The sequence below is a fragment of the Zalophus californianus genome, chromosome 8 (genome assembly GCF_009762305.2).
Source record: "Zalophus californianus isolate mZalCal1 chromosome 8, mZalCal1.pri.v2, whole genome shotgun sequence".
Taxonomy (NCBI): Eukaryota; Metazoa; Chordata; class Mammalia; order Carnivora; family Otariidae; genus Zalophus; species Zalophus californianus.
Window position 1 is genome coordinate 24,028,185 of NC_045602.1, and position 22,783 is coordinate 24,050,967.

At 44.1% G+C, this 22,783-nt stretch overlaps 2 protein-coding genes across 9 annotated transcripts in view; one reads left to right on the forward strand and one right to left on the reverse strand.

The window, feature by feature from the left end:
• The window catches only part of CLIP4 (CAP-Gly domain containing linker protein family member 4), a 94,068-nt gene extending 84,838 nt beyond the window's left edge, over nucleotides 1–9,230 (forward strand). For 3 of the 8 annotated variants that reach the window (XM_027621919.1, XM_027621920.1, XM_027621924.1), the window contains one exon: nucleotides 8,844–9,230. In XM_027621919.1, the coding sequence (XP_027477720.1) occupies nucleotides 8,844–8,884 (41 nt within the window). In that variant the 3' untranslated portion in view covers nucleotides 8,885–9,230. Of the gene's footprint in view, nucleotides 1–4,227; nucleotides 4,339–5,327; nucleotides 6,065–8,843 lie in introns of those variants that run through there. The other 5 variants (XM_027621921.2, XM_027621922.2, XM_027621925.2 and 2 more) reach the window with 5 other exon arrangements.
• The window catches only part of ALK (ALK receptor tyrosine kinase), a 685,531-nt gene continuing 668,986 nt past the window's right edge, over nucleotides 6,239–22,783 (reverse strand). The window contains exons 26-29 of the mRNA XM_027621933.2: nucleotides 20,930–21,031; nucleotides 11,448–11,582; nucleotides 10,639–10,729; nucleotides 6,239–8,370 (exon numbers count right to left, since the gene is read on the reverse strand). Of these exons, the coding sequence (XP_027477734.1) occupies nucleotides 7,684–8,370; nucleotides 10,639–10,729; nucleotides 11,448–11,582; nucleotides 20,930–21,031 (1,015 nt within the window). The 3' untranslated portion in view covers nucleotides 6,239–7,683. The remainder of the gene's footprint in view (nucleotides 8,371–10,638; nucleotides 10,730–11,447; nucleotides 11,583–20,929; nucleotides 21,032–22,783) is intronic.

A 22,783-nucleotide genomic window follows, 5' to 3' on the forward strand; every position in this document is an offset into this window, starting at 1 on the left:
CTAGTTAGATGCTCAGTGAATGCTTGTTGAATGAACAAAGGCAATGAAGGCCATTGATGGTTAAAGTAGGGATATTATCTAGCTAGCTTCAGACAGGTGGCCTCAAGAGACCAGGCCATGGAACAGGTAATTGTGCTCGGTACGGGAGGGAAGGGGACAAGGAAGGTTTGAATCATGGGAGTCTAACTTTCCCCCAGAACAGTGACCTGCAGAGAAGGATGCCAGGGGCTGGGTAAGAGAAAGGGAGGAGGCGCGTGTGTGTGTGTGTGTGTGTGTGTGTGTGTGTGTGTGTGTGTTTCCCTGGGGATGGCTTTGAATTTCTATTTTGGTAGGACCGTAATCCAGAGAATGTCGTCATATGTATGGTCAGATACTGAGTGGTGCACAGCATTGGTCTCTGGGGCCAAACCTTTTTATTTCAGAGTTTCATTTTGGACCTCTCCACTTAGAATATGTGATAATATTATTTAAGCCACATTGACCAATGGCTAGAGACCCAACGTGTTAAGAATCATTCTTAATTAAGAAATGGATCTAGTAATTGTAACTACTCACTGGACAATTTCTAAATGATTCTACGTATTGCCACAATGCAATCAATAGGAGAATTTTTTATTCATACCCTGTGCTTCACTATACTTATAATACAAATGCAGTAGTTGATACAAAACTCACATTATCACATATATTTTTAGTAATTATTTAATATCCCTTGATACATAGGCCCTTATTTACAAACACTGTCACATATAAGCTGCTTGAATATACAAAGGACATTCCTAATGACGCTTGTAGGCCGAACAAGTTAAATAGGACACATTAAGATTTTATTATAAGCAGAATATGATGCCTTTGCATAGGCAAAAAGGATTTCCTCTGCCAAAATTTTTGCTAATTTTCCTTTTCACAGGAGGGAAAAACAAAGCATATGCGGAGGAATTATGGTTGGTGGGCACCTGTTACTGATGATGCTTTATCTTCATTATGCTTGGTAGGAATGAAGCTGAGTTTCTGCTTATGGCCTCTCCCTTGCAGAGAAGGGCACCAAGAGGTGTGGGAACATTTCCCCCCCGCCTCTTGTTCCTTTAGAATATCTTACAATGAATAAAATTTTCATGATACAGCAGCAGCAAGTTTCAACATTTTCATCATCTACTACCCAGGGAAGGGTGGGGGTCATGGTGGTGCTGAGGGGGCAGTGGAGTTCTGAGTTATGTTAGCAAAGGTATTTCAGGTGTTTAAATCGAGGCTCTTAGCTTAAAATAGAATCTGTTCCTAAAGATCACTAGTGTCATTTTAAAAATGCTCACAAATCTGGCATAAGTTCAGCTCTAAAATCCTGAATGAACCCAGACAGACAAATCTGCTGCTCCTGTAGGTACTAGGTATTTACCCGCATTGCACACCCCTGCGGGCTTCTTTGTCTGGAGGAATATGGTCTCAGGATTGGGTATTCTGTCAGAGTTGTCTGAACTGGATAGATGAAATTAAATAGGGAGTCTCAGAAATTTACTTGTATCGCACTGAACTTGAATTTTAAGCATTTCTAACGTGTAGGAGGTGTAAATACCCAGAGGCTGCATCCTCCTGAGCCTGAGCCAATCTCCTCAGAGCTTACGTTCTTTCAAATCCAGTCCACCAGAGTTCAGGCTGGCTTTACTCAGACTTCCCTTCTTGAGGACTGAACTAATTATTCTTCACTTGACAAATCAGACTGACAAAGAAATGAGTCGTGTTCAAATCATACACAAAGCTTCCAGCACTCTCTTTCTAATATGACGTCTGAGATTCAGCTTAAATCTCAGTCCACAGTGTTCCAGATAATGGCTGTCCCTCACAGTTCTCGTCATGAAGGATAGGTGTTACTCTCCAGCGTCTTTGGAAAAAAACATCCTAAGATGGATTTTAAAATGAATTTTAATAGTCACAAAAAGTCCCATATTGGGTGCCTGGGTGGCTCAGTCGGTTAAGCGTCTGCCTTCGGCTCAGGTCATGGTCCCATGGGATCGAGCCCCGCATCGGGCTCCCTGCTCCGCGGGAAGCCTGCTTCTCCCTCTCCCACTCCCCCTGCTTGTGTTCTCTCTCTTGCTGTGTCTCTCTCTGTCAAATAAATAAAATCTTGAAAAAGTCCCATGTTGATGGCAGGGCAAGTGAATTTTGCATTCGAGACAACAGAGAAGAGTAAAGTGTCAAACTTCAGTCCTTTAATTGAAACTGCTTAATAAAAGCGAATTTCTAATAAGAATTCCAATAGATTATACATATGAGTTTAAAAGATTATAATTTTCTCAAGTGCTCTTTCCCTTTTCTTGAACGGAATAGAGTTTAGGGAATAAAGAAGGTGCATGAAGTTTCAGGAGGCCTCACTTCACGCTGCCTGGTGCGTGACCAAAGGAGAATCCAGGTGATGCTCTGCACGTTTCCTGCCTTGCACAAAACTTCACTAGCTGCTTACTGGTGCACATGTGTGCCAAAAGAATCTGTCTGTAATATCACTCTATTTCTTCTGAGAACTGTGAAATATACCATAAATATTATTTGGAATAATGCAAAAGGGCTTAGATTTTTTAAAATTTTCTGAAGTATTAGAAGTACTAAAATGTAGAAAATTTGCTGGCAAGTCTTCACAATCTTATCTTTCGGTGAGATACTTGAGTGGGCTCTCTTTGGGGATTCCCTAGTTCTAGATCTACTATAAAGCTATATTATTTACCCCATGTTCAAAAAATGGCCATCCAGTTGCTGTGGGTGTGTCTATAAACCTGAAAAGAGGGATTCTCTCCGATCCTCTGTGGCTGGGAGAGAGGAGTCCTGTTATAAATGAATTCCTTACCGTAATGGCACCATGACACTTGTTTAGGGATGCCTGACTCAGCAGACACCTCCTGTCCCAAAACTTGTGGCTTATTCTGGGCTTTGTATCTGGCTCTGGGAATGGAGCCTGGGAGGTGCTCATTGACGATGGACAGGAAGTGCATCAGACCTATCGTGAAATATCAGGTATGGCAAGCCCTCCAAAGATAAGTTTTATCACTCCACTTTGCCAATAAGTCTGCAATTGTAGCAGACATAAAAGAGAGAAATGAGTGTTACGGCACTGAAGGCGTACAGTTCATTCAACGAACCCAGTTCTCCTAGCCCTGGCAGCTTTGCTGCTTTCAGGAAACCACCCAATTAACTTTTTTGCTATGTTAATAATTTTATGACTTGTTAAAGAGATCTTCGAATAGAATAAACAGAGAACTGATACTAAACTTTCTGGGCTACTTCTGCATAAAGACTATAATTTGGCTCACTGGGAAGGCGCACTGAGTTAATTGGCTTCGGCTCTAAATGCATGAAGAGTCAAGAGTCAAGGTGCTAAGATTAAGGAAAAGGACACACAAGCGTCCACACACCAGTCCTGCTGGGATTTGCCTTGGAAGGGGCTTTGAGACCAAACAGTTAATGCTGTGAAATGAGAAAGCGAGGCTTCACGGAACTTGCTGGAGTCACTGGGGTGTAAGGGTACTTGCAGTCGAGGCTGACCCGTCTGCCTCTGTCTCTCAGATACCAAGTAGTGCCAACCCATCCAAAGTAGTATATCGTCCATCTGCTACTCACCTATACTGGCAAATACTATTTCGTAGAATGTAAATATTCTAGAGGCTATTAACATACACTAGTTGCTGAGGTGTCGAGGGAGTTCATTTAATCAGATTGCCTTTCAACCTAACATATACCAGCTGCCACGTGCCTGTGAACGAGCATTTGAGGGAGGGCAGGATAAATAATTGTAATTGCTTTCAAGAAGGCAAGAGCCTCGGTAGATGGATGGCGTAGGGAGATGGCTGGCGGGTGTGGAACAGAGGCCTCTGAGAAGTGGATATGGGGCCAGCACAAGGCATACGGACTTTGGTGCTTGCAGGCTTTCCGAGGTTGGCCTGTAGTGCCGTCTTCACGGGGAAGGGTAGCACACTCGTTTTACGTTAACTGAATACCGAAGAGGGGGAAGTCATTGCTTTAGTTTTGTGGTTGTAGTTCCTGTTCCTTGCCCCCACCGTTGCATGTATAGTGTGTTCTTACACTGAGCTTTTTCAGTGTTTCAAAAGTTGAGTTAGAGCTAAAAATAGCTTTGTACTTGAGTCGCTCATTAAAAATTAAATACACCTACTCAGAATACGAAAGGAAAACCGAATCTTAATAGAAGCCTTACTGTTTGTTCTCAATAATTCTCTTTTATTTTAGGGCATCCTGTGGAGGATTACAGGAATGCTGGGTTTTGTTTTGCATGTTCGCACAACATATTCGCACAACATGGGGAACCATCTGCTGCAATGAACTTAGGAAAGTCAAATTGTATGTTCTTTGGGGACCCATTTAAAAAATCATTAGCTAAAGACAGAGTGACAACACACTTCATATGGTTTTATGAATCTTGTCATAGGGAGTCTGTTATCAAGGGTAGTCTGAATTCATGCGCATCTTGTTTTTAGGTCTCCAAAGCTCATGTGAATGTGAATCTTGCTCTTATTGGAGAAAATCTATTAAACTAGCCTGATCACTTAGGATTTCTTAGTGGAATAAAGGTAACCTAGAGTTACATAATAACTTACAGCTAGAGAGTTTGCCAAGTATTATATGAAGATGCCAGAGAATTTTTTTTTTAATTACTCAAGCTGATTACCTTCCTCTCTGTGATGTTTATTTTTAACATTTAAACAGTTCTAAGTGTGGTAGAGTCTTTACAGTCGTTTGAGCTGAAAAGGACTGGGTGCTGGTAGGGTTCTTGTTCCTGTGATTACACAAGTGACAGATGAAATCAAACATGGCGCTTTGGTGGTAGCGAGGCAGGGGTGGATAGGCACATTCTGACTTTTGAAATTCTCCCCCACACCCAGCCCAAATCACTTGGGAATTGAAGGGGTGTACGAAGGAGTGCTCGTGCTTAGACACAGATTGTAATCTCCCCGAGGGGCCATGAGGAAAGGAAGCCATTCTCCTCATTGTACATGGAGACAGGGACAGCCAGGCCAGGTGTGAAACCCCAAGGAGAGCCAGGACTCACAACCTAACTGGTGGGAGAGAATCCAGTCTTTTGACCACTGAGTAGATCGTAGTCTTCAAGAAAAATTAAGCTTATTCCCGCCCTTTTGAAATTTGCTGTAATTTTGAGTTGCCACATATTAAGCTGGTCATTCCCTTACAAACTGCCAATTTCCCAGTGGTACAAGTTGTGCACTTTTGATGAGCTGCTTTATAGACATGGAATATAAATCATTATTCTAGCTTATGGTTTCATTAACATGGCTTTCTGTAAACTCTAATTGTGCCTGTTCATGCTCTAGGTAGGACTCTTCTATCAGTCACTGGACAAGAGCATCCACAGCATCTAGGCGAATTGCCACAGCCGTGTGGCTGGAGCATGACCGAGGGGGCACTAGTCCAGGTTAAAGTCCTGGTGATACCTGGGGCTTACAGCGAATTAAATGAAACATCTTGAGGCCATAATATCTCAGTGTGGAGTTGTTTATTTACTTATCCATGTACACAGGCTTTTAAGACTTGACTATCATTTACATGAAAATTGATACCAATGAAGACAATTAGAATCAGCAAATCAAACTCAGTGGTAGTAAGGCACAACCTGAAAATGTAATGGACTTGTAGTTTTTAAGAAGAGGAAGGGATACGATTTTTTTCCCCATTAATGACAATAAAGAGTTGGTTATTTAACCATGTAGCATGCTCCCTGTTTAACTGTTTACTGGTGTTACAGATACAAAATGAAATTGTTCTTCTCAGGTCTTGTCAGCTCCTCTGTCATTATCCTTTAGGAGAGTGTTTCTCAGTGTTTCATTCTTGGGCCCCGCTAGTGGTTTATGAATTAGATCATATAATTAGACTATTTACTTTTGCACGTGGCATGAGCCAAAACTTTACTGATATGGTTATTTAGAGATGAGTTTGTTGATGTTTCAGCATGATCTGTGGTCTGGTGAGAATATTTTTGGCAGTTAGGATAAAGGAAAAGTGGCGTCCAGGGTATGAGTGCTTCTACAGATGTGCAGGACCCCCGACCAGGGCGAGGCATTTGCCTCAAACAGAATGGACACTTGTCTAGTGTGGGCCTGGATCAGAATGGCTTTCCCACATCTACAGCGATACTCGTGACCTAGGGGAGAGTGAGGAGGTGGGGAAAAGGTGGTTTTATATATATATATATATATATATATATATATATATATATATAATAGTCCTTTCGCTTGGGGATGCTTAGAGCCTGACAAGTCACGGAAAAATGCTCTCCTCCCAAAGCAATGTTTCAGCACAGCCACCACCAGAAAGGAAAGAATGAAATGAAAGGTCACCGATAAAGCATTATTGCCTAAGTATGTGTGTGGAAAACTTAACCCATTCGCAGTTCGTTTTCATGGAAATCAATGTCAGCTGTGAAAACCCAAATTCGGAGCCCCCAATATCGCGTGCCGATGTCCATCTCCACACTCCAGTGCCCCGCTGATCCTCTGCCACCCAGAGGGGGAGTCCTGTTTCCATCTGTATTTGGTAGCTATACCAAGGATGTTGTGCCTATGTGAGCAAATCAGTGTTCCCCTGTATGCTGGGATCGCATGCTGCAGGAGGGTGAAGGTAGATGGACACTGGAAGGGTGGACGCTGCACCTCTCAGGACCACCAAGGGCCTGGGTGTCCAGTGACTCGCCTGCCACTGCAGGTGGAAACGTCCCTGTGCTTAACCTTTGTGATGGAAACTGCTGGAAGGTTTGGGCCTGGGATGGAACAACACCTAGGCCCATGAAGGGGCATGTGTCTAGGCTTCGATGCATCACTGCTGCTTACAAATTTTGCTTTTAAATGATCAGAGTTGATTTTAATTAGTGGGAAGTTTTAAATTTAGTAAGAACTCAAATCTCGAGCTTTCAATCCGGTAGGAAACCTCTCACTCAGGCCCCCTTTAGTAGGAGGGTTTTCTTAAGGCATGAGGTATATTGACAGGATGTTTGAATGTCTGGATCTGGACGGACTGGGTCTTTATCATACTCAAAGTACGCTGAATATCTGCTTTTCATTCAGATGAGCATATGCGCATTTTCTCTATCGCACCATAACTATTCATCACGTGTTTATAATCATCAGCGAATCGGCACAATCGGAAGCATCCAGACATCACCTAAAGGGACATTTCAGCTAGTTGTCTGTGATTTTTCCTTTCCCAGTAAAGAGCGTCTTTCCCCATGCCGGCTCCTGACAAGTAACTCCTTTATTTCTGTTCCCTCCCCCGTTCAAGTGGTCCGGGTCCACACCCGCAAGGTCAGGAAACACCTGTGACTCCAACTCGGAGCCACATGAGCAGCTAATGCTGACCGAATTGAGCAGAGCACACACAATGTGAGTGAGCAGGAGGACGTGGACGTCAACCATGCACAAAAAAAAACCTTCTGCAACTGAATCGGGGCCTTGCAGTTATCAGTTGTCTCTACGATGTTTTCTTCTTTTGAAAGAATAAGATGAACCCATGCTCAAAACCTTTTTCTAAAGCATTTTGAAAATAGAGCTGTGTATTGGGGCACTTCAAAACAAGTTGGCACAAAATAAGAAGTGACGTTTGGTCTCTGGAGCCATGACCTTGCCCTCCTCCACGGGCTCAGGCTTCCCAAGGAAGAGAAATGAGGGCCAGGGGGGCTCAGGGCCCAGGCTGGTGTTTCAGAAGGGTGTCCTCGTAATGACCGGTCCCGGGGCCAGAGGTGGTCTCCAACGGTAAGCCCTGCTGCTGGTAGCCATAGTTGACGTTTCCACACGGGAAGTGGCGCAGCCTGAACAGAGGCACTTCCTTCATGTTGGCAGTCAGCGAGGATGGCTCTAGGAGCAGAGAGGCACCCGGGAGTCGGCCAGGTGCCACGTTAGGTGGGACAGTACAGCTTCCCTCACGCCCCAGATTTCCCCTCTCCTGATGCTCCTTCTTTGCTGGAGGATTGTTCTTTTTGGTGGGTTTCTCTGTAAACCATGAGCCATACGTTGGGTTCCAGAGGCTGGTCGGTTTGTTTCTGGATCCCTGGACTTTGTGCAGCTCTGATGGCGGGTTGGACTGGGAGAATGCCATGTTAACGTGTCCAACTTCCACGGCTGGCCCTCTTGGGACTCGAACAGAGAGCGCCGCTGCTGTGGGCTTCTTCACGGCTTTGCCAGAGGAAGTGGAAGGAAGGGGGGGCGGGGCAGCGGGATCCTGTTCTTCCTCCCGTTTGGCTTGCGGAGGAGAGACGAGGAGAGGAGGAATACCTTCCGGGTCTTGGGGCCTCATGGGCACCTTCTCCTCCTCTTCCACGAGTGGGCCATACTCTGTGGGCAAAGCCGTGTTGATCACATCTGGGTCCTACAGGCGGGAGAAATGAACCGATTAAGATGTTGAATCACAGACCAAAATCGTTGGGTCTGGAAGATACCTTAGCGATGGTCTCATCCAGACTTCTTTTCTGGATGAGGAGACCACCCAGTGATTATTGGGAATATATTAATTCATAGGCCCCAGGGAATAGATGAAAATGGGAGGTCATCGTCATCCTTGAAGAGCTTGGAGGGTAAACACTTGTTTAGAGGTGTCTGGCACAGGGGAGTGGCTTTCCAGACACCACCTTTGGGCAAATGTTACAGATTCATGGATTTAGAAAAATTATTCCAATCCATTCCCAATAAAATCCCTTCTGCTGAAAAGAAGAGTCTGTGACTTCAGGTGTGTGTGTGTGTGTGTGTGTGTGTGTGTGCGCGCGCGCGCGCATGCAGGACGAGGGGAGGGGAGGAGAGACACACGCTGTGTTGGCTCACAAGGTTTACCTCTTCTCTTCCTAGCTACCTTCCACTTTCATCATATTTGGATGGGCTGCACTTGATGATGACGTTTCCTGTGTTACATCATCGTGCCATTCTGTGTGCAGATAGCACAGTGGTTCTTGATCTGGTCTGGATCTGACCGGACCCTTTGTCAAGCCCAGAAAGAACTGCAGTGCCATGAGGAACACCACTCACAAAACTAGCTCTGTGCTAGATCATTTTTTACAGCAATGGATGGTAATACAGAAAAGCAGAAGCAGTTGCCAGAGATTTGAAGAAAATCTGTGGAAGGAAACTTAAACTTGGGGGAATTTAATTCTTTAATATTTTGTGCAAATTGGGAAAACCATTGCTTCAGTGTAGCAGAAGAACACGTTGGTCCAGCATTCATCAATAAAAAGAGTATAAGAATAAAAACAACTACCTTCTGATTCCCTTATTCTTTAGGTCCTTCCTGGGTAATTATTCATTCTCTATGGGGAGTCATTCAAAATATGCTTGTACAGAATTACCATCTTTTAAAAGAGGGATGTTATATGCTTGGGAGAAGAATTACTCCAAAGTATATATAGTTGAGTGGGTATACTCCATTAGTATTACAACATAATAACCTAAAATGCCATTCATCAGACAGCAAGTTTTCTGAAAGAACCCCATAGAACTTGATCAATGAAGTCCATCCAGATAAAGGCCAGTCCCCTCCCTTCTGAGCTGAAGGAGTCGAAGGGTGGGACAGTGGTGTTAGGAACAAATGAGGTGGCTTGAACATGTATATGGCTTCTGTCACAACCAAGATGGGCGATTTAGGGAGGTAGTGGCTCATTATGCGACTTCTGAAATACTCTCCAGAGTTACATATCCTGGCAGAATGAGAGCCGAGGCAGGGAAGGAAGCAGATGTGTGGAGAGGAGATACTGCCGGAGGGAGGGAGCGCCCCTGAGGGGGCAGCTGGTGGTGCAGGCTGAAGGGCTCCTCTGAGGGAGGGGGGCTGCCCCCTCCACTGACATGTGGGGAGGGGGCTGAGAACCAGTGTCCATGCACAGATTGGGGGGGGAGGGAATGAATTCTCAGCTTCTTCCTCTCTTGAGGTAGGAGACAGGGTCTGCTAAAATAGCGTTTTAGAAAGGGAAAATTTAGAGTCCTTTCTGAAGGAAACGGGAGAAGGATCCGCATAAGGGCCAGCGGTACGGCCAGGAAAGTGCGCAGCTTGGAAAATCTCTCCACGCCTCAACTCATCTGGAAAATGGGGATATTTTACGTACCTCACTGAGGCTAAAATGAAGTACAGGAAAAGTGATTAGTGTGTTACAGACCCTGTACTAATGCTATTGATGAGCTCACATTTCTCCAGCTTACTCTGTTCCTTCCTTGAATCCCTCTAGTGGTTATCACTGGGCACCCAATTTTACAATTACATATTGTTAATTATTTCACATTATTATTTCTCTAGCCACGCTATAAGCTCTTTGAGAACACGTGTTTCCCACACTTCTCTGGAGCTCCAGTTTTGTCTAAAAAACGATTAGTTATCCAGGACGGGGACGGATTTAGTTCATACTTGTGAGCTGAATTGATCCCCTAATAGTGTTGGGTGTCTGCAGCTGCGTCATGTGCCAGAGAAGGAAGAGGCAGTGACCGGCATTTATTTACAAAACGGGCAAACTGAGGTACCAGTCAGCTTACTTCATAGATCAACAGTCATTCTCGTGATCATTAATAACTCCTATTTTCTGGCTGGCTTAACTTCCATTTCATAGTTTGGTATTTGCCACCTTTTCATATAAATGCTGGTCAAAGGGGAAAATGCTTATACCTGGGTGCAGTATTCAATCCTCTCCAAAATTATGGCGAAGTTGGGCCTATCTTCAGGCTGATGTTGCCAGCACTGGGTCATTATCCGGTATCTAAAAGAAGAGCAAAGATGCTAATTTAAACCAGGAGAAAGAGGGGTGAATACCTTTTCCCCAGCACTTCTCTAAGGGGGACCAGAAGGTGGCACCGTCTTGGAGAGTGACAACTCAGCTAGGTCCCATGTGGTTGGCATCTGCTGCCCTCTGCTGATGGGCCAAGGAATGGTGCCCAGGTGCGAAGGTATTAGAACACCAAAGCTCCCTAACAGACATCCTGGTGTTTATGTGAAATATGGCTCCTCTCATTCCATTTCTGAATTAAAGGCACCTCTGGGGAAGAATATTCTAATTATATTTCCCATCTGCCTTGGTTGTGGGAAGGAGGTGAGGGATGCCAGACAGGACAGCAGAAAATGCAGGGAATGGAAATAGTCAAAGGAGACTTAAGACAGATGGTGCAGGGCAGCACGGTGGGGAGTCCGGGACACAGACTCCTAGGCGGTGTTGAGGAACGTCAGCCTGGTGAGTCCACAGTCTCCAGCCAGACAGAGGATAACGTTTCAGGCATGACATTACTGCTTTCGAGGGGCCGGAAGACTAACCCACCTCACTGAAGTCACAGACACACTCCTATCCTGGGGCATATTAAAGGAGGTCAGCCATCTATCTGCCCCTCCATCTTAAAACAAAAAAATCATGTGTGGCTGCAATATTTTTTGAAAAGAAAAACTGTTCTTAGCAACTCGTAGAAATCTTCCCAAAAGAGTCATACACGGGCCCAGGACAGTTCTTAGGTGGGTCCATCCGTCCTCCACTGGTGACGAACTCCAGAACTTCCTGGTTGCTTTTGCTGGGGTATGGCATGTATCCAAGAGAAAATATTTCCCACAGCAGCACTCCAAAGGACCTGCACACAGAAGAGATCGTACGGGTTTGCATACACACACACATATATACGCACAGATGTTAAATTTTTTATTACACATTTTTCCACAATTGAGAATTCTTAATACGGAGAACAAAAATAAAAAAAGAATGAGAAAGCAGCCACAGGTGATGCTCTATAAAACGATAACCATGGTTAGCATGTTATTTTTTGTTCCAGTCGTTTCTGTACTTAGATTTCTTTTACATAATTGCAGTTATATTTCAAATGCAATTTTGAACCTTGACTGTTTTTGCAATCTCTATTAGAGCATAAACATTTTCTGTGCTCATAGAAACATCTGAAATGGCCATAAAACATTCCATTGAGTAGTTGTGCCACAATTTGCCTTATCATTTCCATATTGTCTTCAATTTTTAAAATATTCAAAAGACTGATGAACAGCTTTTAAATCTGTGATGCATTTTTTAAAAGGACAATTTCCTTAGGACAAATCCCTCAAATTTACGATTAGGATAATCTAGTAAAATCTAGGATAATTCTAATCAAATTACTAGATCAAAAGAATATGAACATTGAAAAATTCTTGGCACCCTATTGTCCACTTCCACACTTCCAAACGCGTCATTCCAATCACAAGCAGCCAGCATTGTGCAGGAATGCATCAGACACTCTCACCCACATTGAGTATCATTAAAAAATGACAACTTTGACTGATTTTAAGGGAAAAAAATGGTAGAATCTTTTAAATTATATTGACTTGATAATTAACATGGTTGAGTGTTTTCTCAAGTATTTATTAATTCACTTCCTTTTTTTCCTCTATGAATTGTTTGTATCTTTTGCCCATTTGTATCTACATATTGTTCTGGTATTTATCAAGTTTCTTTTTGGTTTGTAGACGTACTTTATGAGATGCTAACCTTTATCCAAAATTGAAATACTTCTATCAATTGCTTTCTAAAACTACCAAAGATTTTATTTTTAGGTAGTCAAATCTATTTTTTAAAAATTTTGTGATTTCCTCCATCTGTTTTATAGATTAGGCAATCCTCCCTTCACTAAAGATTAGGTGAGTATTTGCTGTTTTCTTGTATTTGTTCTTCGTCTCCAGCTGGATCTGAGAACTTAGTTTGGTGTGTGGTGTGAGGTAAGGGTTCTAAATTGAATTGTTTTGCAAACAACCACTCTTCTAACACTATGCATGAATACTTTTCCCCTTACTATTGACTTGTGAGTAAAAACAGATTTCTCGGCTCTCTGTTGGCTTCATCTCTATGTCTGCTTCTTGCATTGATACCATTCTATGTTAACTCTTTGTATATTTATGTTTTAATATCTGGTAGGCACTTTTTTGATTATTTCTCTTTTTAAAGACATATAGTTAAGGGGTGCCTGGGTGGCTCAGTTGGTTAAGCATCTGCCTTCAGCTCAGGTCTTGATCCCAGGGTCCCAGAATTGAGGCCCGCGCCACTCCCCCCTGCTCATGCTCTCTCTCCTCTCTCAAACAAATAAATAAAATCTTTAAAAAAATAAATATAGTTGAATTCTCATTTGTTATTTTAAATGAACTTTAAAATGATACTATCATGTTTCAGAATCATCTCCTTTCATATTTTGACTAAAATTTCTATTTTAAAACTTTAATTTCATTATTAGCTTTTTGGCCAAAAAAAAAAAAAAAAGCGCGCCTATCTTTGTTTTTGTATCTGGTTGTAGTTTTTGGATGTTATAAATATTCTATCAAAAACTTTAGAGAACTACAGCTACTCCATCTCCGAAGGAACAAAAAGTACATCGGCTCGGTGAAATTTCAGACTCTAGTGAGGAGCATAGGGCAAAGATATTTTCCATATTTTTCAGGTGAGAAGGCTGAAGCAGAGGTTATTATGCAATTAATCTGAGACAGACTGGAATACGTTATTAGATCCCTCGACTCTGGAACCTACAAATTGCCTGGTACGTATTTTTCTCTGTTTGGTGGTTTGTCTTCCTCCAAGGCAAAACAAAATAAGCAAAATCATGCAAAAGCCTGGCAGTAAGGCCTCAAGAACTCCATATATCTGTTTTCTGCCTGTCTAGATAGCTAGAGAAATAGATTGTGGTATCTTTGAGAGAAGCAGCATATAGATGGCAAACAGATGTTTATTTTCTTGGTTTGGAGTTCAAAGAAGCAAGAAGTAGTGTTGGTCATAGAATTTTGATAATTTCAGGTAGGGAGAGTTGTCAGATTTAGCAAATAACCATACAGGACGTCCAGTTAAATTTGTTCCAGACAAACAAGAAATGCTTTTAGAATATAAGTATATCCCAAATATTGTATGGGATGTACTTATACTAAAAAATTATGCACTGTTCATCTGAAATTCAATTTTAACTGGTCATCTTTTATTTTGTCTAGCAAACTTACAGGTCAAGTAAATCTATATTTTATCTGCCAGATGTTTTTTACTTACCTATAAGCCTGTCCTAACTAGAAGCAATCGGTCCCACAGCTTTGCAGTAAACATTCCAAGTCAAATAAAAACAAGTATTTTAAAAAATCCCACTCTCCTTCTCTCGGTATTAAACTTGCTTTGCTTGAAATGATAGAAACAGGTTAAGTGATTGCTGATTAAATTACTTTAAAAATTTGAATCAATGAAGATAATCTGATGAAAAGGTTTTAAAATTATGAGTTGTGCTGTGCTTATCAGTCTTTTAAAGTTACATTTTATTTTCCTTTATTCATACCTGGAAGATTGTCTTGAGGTGTGGAGCACAGTTTTTGGAAAACTGGGAGCCCAAAGTGTATTGGGCTTCCAGTTATGGAATGAGTAAGTTTCGGGGATGAAAGGTAGAGCAGAGGGCATGTAGTCAATGGTGTTGTAATAATGCTCTACAGTGACAGATGGTAGCCATGCTTGTGGGGAGCACAGCGTAATGTGTAGACTTGTCCACTCCCATTCTGTACATCATGTGTCAGCTATACTTAGAAAAAAAAAGGTTACTGTATTGTATTTAAATATGCAGCCATCTGATTCCACTGTCTCTTGCAGTTCTCCTCGAGCCTCAGACTCACAGATCAGAAGTCCACTCAACGTCTCCACTGACCCATCTTACAGACATCTCACACTGGACTTGTGCAAAAGCTCTTTCCGCACCCAACCCATCTCCTTTGTTCTCTCCAGTGATGGCCAACCTAGGAATTGTCCTTGATCTCACTCTTTCCACACCTCCCACTCCACGGCCTACTTTCATTAGTCCTGTCTGCCACCTTCAAGACAGAGCTTGAATCCCACCACTGCTAATGGCTTCCCCTGCCACCACTAAGCCTAGCCCCTCTGTTCTCTTATCTCGAAGTGGGTAGGATTTCCCTATCTTCCCCTGTCCCACTCCAGTCTCTTTTCATTAGCAGCCAGAGTGATGTTATATATATATTTTTTTTTTTCCTAAAGATTTTATTTATTTATTTGACAGAGAGAGACACAGCGAGAGAGGGAACACAAGCAGGGGGAGTGGGAGAGGGAGAAGCAGGCTTCCCGCCGAGCAGGGAGCCCGACGCGGGGCTCGAGCCCAGGACCCTGGGACCATGACCTGAGCCGAAGGCAGACGCCTAATGACTGAGCCACCCAGGCACCCGATATTATATATATATTTAAGGATCTTGTCAAACGCTGGCTTCCAGCCTTTCAGGGGCATCCTATTGGGTGCTAAATAAAACCCACATCCCCTAACCTGGTTCCTAGGGCCCTCCATGTCTGGCCCCTGCCTGCCCTTCTAACTCAGCTACCACTGGCCCCCGTGCTCACTAGCTCCAGCCATGAAAGCTTGTTTTCATGCCTCAAACAAGCTCATCTTGCCCCTGCCACTGACGTTTTATACTTGACTTCCTCCTCAGCCTGGAAAGTCTTTCAGATTTTCTGCCATTCAGGCATTGGACTGTCACCTCCTCCATGGAGCCTTCCCCACCATCTGTATTAAAATAGCTTCCCTCCTGGGAGACAAACCATGAGAGACGATGGACTCTGAAAAACAAACTGAGGGTTCTAGAGGGGAGGGGGGTAGGGGGATGGGTTAGCCTGGTGATGGGTATTGAGGAGGGCACGTTCTGCATGGAGCACTGGGTGTTATGAACAAACAATGAATCATGGAACACTGCACCAAAAACTAATGTTGTAATATATGGTGATTAACATAACAATAAAAAATTAAAAAAAAAAATAAAATAAAATAGCTTCCCTCCTGGGGCCGCTCCACCCCTCCACTCTTGATCCTCTGCTTTTTTGTCTCCCTGACACTCACCAGTATCCGAGGCTATGCAATTTACCTGTGTCTTTAAAGGTTTCAATTAGGAAATAATCTAAACTTTAAGAAGGAAATGTAATTTAATAGTTCTTTAGGTACTGAGATGTTAAAACTTTGTCTTATTTGTGCTTAGTCTCCTTTTCTTTTGGAAGAAATAAAATAAATACAGTTAAGTCCCACCCTCCCTCCTCTCTTCCTCCCTCCCCTTCCCGCACTGAAGTTAGAATCTAGAAAACACAGATGTGTTTTCACAGTTTATACAATGTGTAAAAGCATAAACCGTAAAGAATCTGTATGATAGACTTGATTTTTGTATTGTAAAATTATACTTAATGATATTCCATCCCTTTCTGGAACTTGTCTTTCTTTCTTTCACTCAAGGCTGCACAGAGATTTATCCATGAGGATACATGTAGCTTTGGGTTGTTCTTTTATATTGCTAAAGAGTTTTCCGTGATATCAGTAAACCACAGTTTATTTTCCATCACCCATTTGAGGGGTACTTAGGTTGCTTTGTGCTTTTTCTCTATTATAAACAATGCTGCAAACGAACATCCTTGCCCAAGTCCATTTTTGTCGACCTCTGTCTAATGCAGACACTTGGAGGTAGGATTGCTGAGACGTAGGAGAGACATGTGTTCAGCACAATTACTTAGAACACAGATTGCTGGCCCCACCTCTAGACTTCCTATCCCATTCGGCCTGAGGGGGGCAGCTAAGAACCTGCTCTTCTAACACATCCCAGGTGATGCTGGTGCTGCTGATCCGAGGACCACACCGAGATCCACTGGGTTTGGGTAAGTCCGATCTCGGCGACTTAAAACAACAAAGCTCCTGCTCACATCGTCAAACATGGGTCAGAGAGGGACTCTGTTCACTGTGGCTCCTCCAACTCGTGATGTTATTTCCACACAGGTTTCACAATTTGGAGGACTTTTGTCCGTTGTCTTCTTGGTTTCCTGTGTTGCTGTTGAGAAATTCGATGCCATCTGGATGCTCTGTTTTTATCTCTGACCATTTTTTACTACGATTATTTTGTTTTTCTCCTTAGAAGCTTACAGAATCATGATCACCACTGGTCTGAATATTTCATGATGACATGCTTTTGTGTGGCTCTCATGATCCACTGCAGTTGGCACTTGTTGGATGCTTTCATTCTGGACATGTATGCCTGTCTGTTCTGGAAAATCTTCGTGAATTATTTCTTTGATATTTTTATTCCCTTCATTTCTTCTGCACATTCTTTTTGGGACTCCTGTTTGTCAGCTAATTGGACCTAATGGTCTAATCCTCTTAATTTTCTTTTCCTTTCTTTCCTATGCATCCCATCTGCTTATAGTTGTTTTCTTCTTCTTTTAAGATTTTATTTATTTACTTGACAGAGAGAGCGCACAAGCAGGGGGAGCTGCAGGCAGAGGGAGAAGCAGGCTCCCCACTGAGCAGGGAGCCTGATGCGGGGCTCGATCCCAGGACCCTGAGACCATAACCTGAGCCGAAGGCAGACGCTTAACTGACGGAGCCACCCAGGCGCCCCTAGTTGTTTTATTTTCTAGAAGATTTATTCAACTCTGTCTTCCAAACTTTCTGGTACTTTTGCATATCTATCATCATACTAAAAATATAAATTTCTTGAGAACAGTTTTAGATTGTAAATAAATGATGCCGATAATACACGGAGTTCCCACAGGCTCCACATTCAGTTTCCCCTATTTTTAGCATCTTATATTCATATGGTACATTTGTTACAATTAATGAGCCAATATTAAGGCATCATTATTAACTAAGACCTATAGTTTATTCAGATTTCCTTAGCTTCTGCTGAATTTCCTTTTTCTGTTCTAGGACCCCGTTAGAATATCACATTATATCTTGTTGTCATGTTTCCTTGGGCTACTCTTGACTGTGACAACTTCTTAGGCTTTCCTTGTTTTTGATGACCTTGACAGTTTTGAGGAGTATTGGTCAGGGCTTTAGTAGAATGTCCAATTGGGATCTGTCTGCTTCTCTCATGATTAGACCGGAGTTGTTGGGTGTGGGGAGAAAGACCACAGAGGTTACATGTCATTTTCATCACATCACATCAAAGGCACACGCTATCAACATGATCTAACACTGTTGATATTGACCTTGGTCACCTGACCTGACGTTGCTGTGTGCAGCTCACACAAGCTTCCGGAGACTAATGCTCCATCTCTTTCAGGGCTCTTTCCTATTTTTATTTCTAAGAGCTTTTTTCTCTAAAAACCTTGTTTTAAAAAATCTTTCATCCTTAGATCATGGTTGCAATAATTTATCTTTCTGAGAATATTATGGGTTTTTTTTAAGATTTTATTTATTTATTTGAGAGAGAATGAGATAGAGAGAGAACATGAGAGGGGAGAGGGTCAGAGGGAGAAGCAGACTCCCCGCTGAGCAGGGAGCCCGATGTGGGACTCGATCCCGGGACTCCAGGATCATGACCTGAGCCGAAGGCAGTCGCTCAACCGACTGAGCCACCCAGGCGCCCGACGATATTATGGTTTTTACAAGTTTTCCTAAGCTTTCTGTATTTTTCTTCCTCCAAGTTCCCTCTTTATGTTTGTTTCCTTCAGATTAGACTCTTTTCTCAAGCCTTTTTTGGTTCTTGGCTGGCTGTTCATATTTTATGACTGGGACATTGCAAAGCCGATGGGAAGCTCTTGTAGATCTTGTCCACTGGGGGGCAGCTGGCTTGTACCTTTCACTGGGTGTATCAGTCTCCTGTGGCTGCTGTAACAAACTGCCGCCAACTTGTGGCTTGAAACAATAGAAGTTTGTTTTCTCACAGCTCTGAAGGCCAGACATCCAAAATCAGCACAGTATCCCAGGATAAAATCAAGGTGGATAAAATCAAGGTGTGTGCAGAGCCACACTCACTCCAGAGGCTCCAAGGGAAAATCTATTCCTTGCCTCTTCTGGCTTCTGGAGGCTTCCAGAATTCCTCGACTTGTGGTCACACGTCTTCAGCCTCTATTTCTGTTCACATTGTCCCCTCCTCCTCTCTGTGTGTGGAATCTCCCTCTGCCTGCCTCTTATGGGGACTCTTGTGATGGCATTTAGAGCCCCCAGATAATTCAGGATGACTGTCCCACCTCAAGATCTTCAACTTAACCACATCTGTAAAGACTCTTCTTTCCTTATAAGGCAACAATGATAGGTTCCTGGGATTAGAGCCTGATACTTTGGATGGCCATTACTTAGCCTACTGCCACTTGCAGTATCTGGAGTTTTTCTCTTCATTGGTCAGTTCCTCGAGTGAGGAGTTCTCTGATCGACTCCTACCCGTGGCCGCGTTCTTGGCACTGAGGGGAAGAAGGAGGGCACACATTTTGAAGTCGGTAGACTTAAAAAATATGTATCCCTGTTTATAGTAGAGGATTCATCCTCAGTAATGTCTAATGTGCCCAAGACCAGAAAGGCTTTAATTCAGTCTCTTCACAGAGGGAACCCCTGGTTTTGGGTGATGGTAGGGGACAGATAGGGGGTGAGGGAATGGGCCAAGGATCTGGTTACTTTTTAAACACACCTGTAACTGATTTTCCTGTCTGCAGCACTCTATGGCCAGGGGTGACTGGCACCCTCAGTTTCTGGGCCTTTCCGGGGCTTTTGCACAGAGTGAACCAGGCTGTTTCTGGACCTAGATATCAACTTTCCAGTCTCCCAAGAAAGGTACCACTTGTGCATAAACTTCCCAGTTTCCAAACTTTTGTCATTGTTGTCATTTTTGTCCTTGTGGGTTTTTATACAACTAAAAAGACTCCCTTTAGTGTTGTGCATGTGTGTGTGTGCATGCATGTGTGTGTGTGTGTATTTTGGCAGACAGCACAGGTTTAATCTGCCTTTTAAAATTCTGTGTTGCTCTTATAGACATTATATGGAAAAAAAGCATGGAGATTTCCTCAAAACATTAAAAATAGAACTACCTTAAGCTCCAGCTATCTCGCTTCTGGGTATACAGCCAGTGGAAATAAGAGTCCGTATCTCGAAGAGATATCTGCAGTCTCAAGGTCACTGAAGCATTATTCATAATAGCCAACTTACGGAAGCCCCCTAAATATCCACCGACAGGGGCGCCTGGGTGGCTCAGTTGTTAAGCGTCTACCTTCGGCTCAGGTCATGATCCCAGGGTCCTGGGATCGAGCCCCACGTCCGGCTCCCTGCTCAGCGGGAAGCCTGCTTCTCCCTCTCCCACTCCCCCCGCTTGTGTTCCTGTTCTCGCTGTGTCCCTCTGTCAAATAAATAAAATCTTTTAAAAATAAATAAATAAATAAATATCCACCGACAGATGAATGGATAAAGAAAACGTGGCATGGATATGTACCATGGAATATTACTCGGCCTTAAAAGAGAAGAAAATCCTGCCAGTTGTGACAACGTGGATGAACCTGGAGGACCTGACGTGAAGTGAAATAAGCCAGGCACAGAAAGACTTCCTGCACGTTCTCACATGGAGGTGGAATCAGAGCAGTAGAGAGCGAATGGTGGTTGCAGGGGCGGGAGGAGGGAAGACATGGGGAGATGTTGGTCTGGGAGCACAAAGGTCAGTTTGCTGCAGGACGAGTAAACTCTGGAGATTTCACGTACCGTGTTTTCCACTCTCAGTTTTAACTGTAAAATGGGTCTCAACACCCCTAAGCATGTAGCACTTTTGTGCTGATAATTATTTTCTCCTTTCTTCTGTTGATGGAGAGAATGTCACTGATCAAGTTTTCTAATCTTAACTCAATGTTGCATTCCTGGAATAAACCCCAACTTTGTAGTTAGGTGAGAAAGAAAAAATAAATCACGTGTCTCTCAATGTGTAGTCCCCGGCCAGGGGCATCGGCATCCCCTAGACCCTTGCTGGCAATGCAGATTCTCTCAGGGTGGGGACAGTAATCTGTGATCTACCAGGCCTTTCTGCTGATTCAGATGCATGCCAGCATTTGACAGCCCCTGTGGCAGAGGTGCGTTGATGTGTCTCCTCTTACTCTTCCCCGTGGGAGAGTGTGGGAGCACTTGGCTCAAGAGCGGTAGGGAAAGGCCCTCAGCAAGACCCGCAGGAGGGCAGCGGAAAGACTCACCATGTGTCCGTTTTAGAAGTAAATATTCCTTCCATGAAGGCCTCTGGAGGCATCCATTTGACGGGCAGCATGGCGCAGCCTCCCTTTCGGTAGTAGCTGGCTCTGTGGGGAGAAGAGGGGACCCACACTTGGTTCTGGAGGGGGCTCCGAGTGGGAGCTCTGCTGGGCAACCATAGGCTGCAGCCATTCCAGGACTAAAATGGACGAGGGGTTCCCGTGGCTCGGGAGGAGGGCAGGGGGACACATGAGGGGCTCCCGTGGCTCGGGAGGAGGGCAGGGGGACACATGAGGGGTTCCCGTGGCTCGGGAGGAGGGCAGGGGGACACATGAGGGGCTCCCGTGGCTCAGGGGGAGGGCAGGGGGACACATGAGGGGCTCCCGTGGCTCAGGGGGAGGGCAGGGGGACACAGGTCATTGAAAATTAAGGTAAGAACTTTGGGGTCATTTAATAGGAGGTGGCCCGCCGGAGGAAAGGAAAGATCTATGTCATGACTAGAGTATCCAGTAGCAGATGGGTAGATTTCCCTGGATGGGTTTCGTGTATTAAAACTCGCCACGACTAACAGTATTCCAGCCTGGTGCCTGATGGTCCACAGTCATGGAAGACCCAACCTGGGGGGACTGAGAGCAGGGCCTGTGTCTTGTTCGCAGACTCTTGGATTCTCCGTGGCACTCACACAGTGTTTCGTTCAATATAGGTGCTCAGCAAATAATCTGGGGAGCTGGAGGGACACTGCCTTCCCGAGCACACCCTAGCCCGAGAACACGGGGCCGGTGACAGAGGTGGCTCCAAAGGTGCGAGTTGATTTATTAGTTTTTATCATGAGCAGCATTAATGACATCACTGACATAGCTAATAAATTAGCTCACACCTTCGAAGCCAGCTCCACCCCCAGCCCCGCGTCCTCCTGTTGGGGTGCGCTCAGGGAGGCAGCTCCCCACCAGGCGCCTAGATTAATTACTTCACTAAACATGTGCAGTGGTCCCCCTCCTCCATGGGGCATATCCTCCCAAGACCCCCAGTGGATGCCTGAAGCCACAGATAGTACCAAATCTTACATAAACTAGGTTTTTCTTATACATACATACCCATGATAAAGTTTAGTTTATAAATTAGGCACAGTGAGAGATTAACAACAAAACTACAATACAACAGAACAATTATAACAATATAGTGTAATAAATGTGAATGTGGTCTCTCTCTCTCGAAGTAGCTTCCTGTCCTGTAGTTACCCTACTTCTTGTGATGTGACATGATAAAATGCTACGTGAGGAGATGAAGCGTGAGCCCAGCGACACAGGGATTGGGACGTGGAGTTAGGCTACTGTTGGCCTTCTCATGGTAAGTCAGAAGGAGGGTCATCTGCCTCCAGACCACACAGTCGACCCCAAACAACTGAAACCTGGGAAAGAGAAACCACGGATAAAGGGGGGGCCCCGGACCGAGTATTTATTCTGCCGAGTGCTGAGGACATGAATAAGTCATGGTCTCTGTCGCCCCAGCGGAGAGTTTAGTGGAAGAAACAGACACACAGACGCCTGCAGCGGAGAAGAACCCGTACAGTGATGGAGTGTGTACGAAGCTCAGGGACACGGAGGCGGGGGTGAGGGACAGGAAGAGCTTCACTGACGGGGGCCGATGGAGCTGAGTGCTGAGGAGCTCTCCTGGAAGACTATTCCTGACACGTGAGATGGCATGGGCGTGTGGGGCCAGTGGGGCCAGTTGGGGTGGTGAAGCCAGGGCCGGGGAGCCGTCAGAGCTGAGGATGGAGAGAAAGGGCCGGCTCGCTGAGTCATGAGTCATGCTGCAACATTCGTTATCTTGAACTAAGGGCAATCCTGGGTATTCTGAGA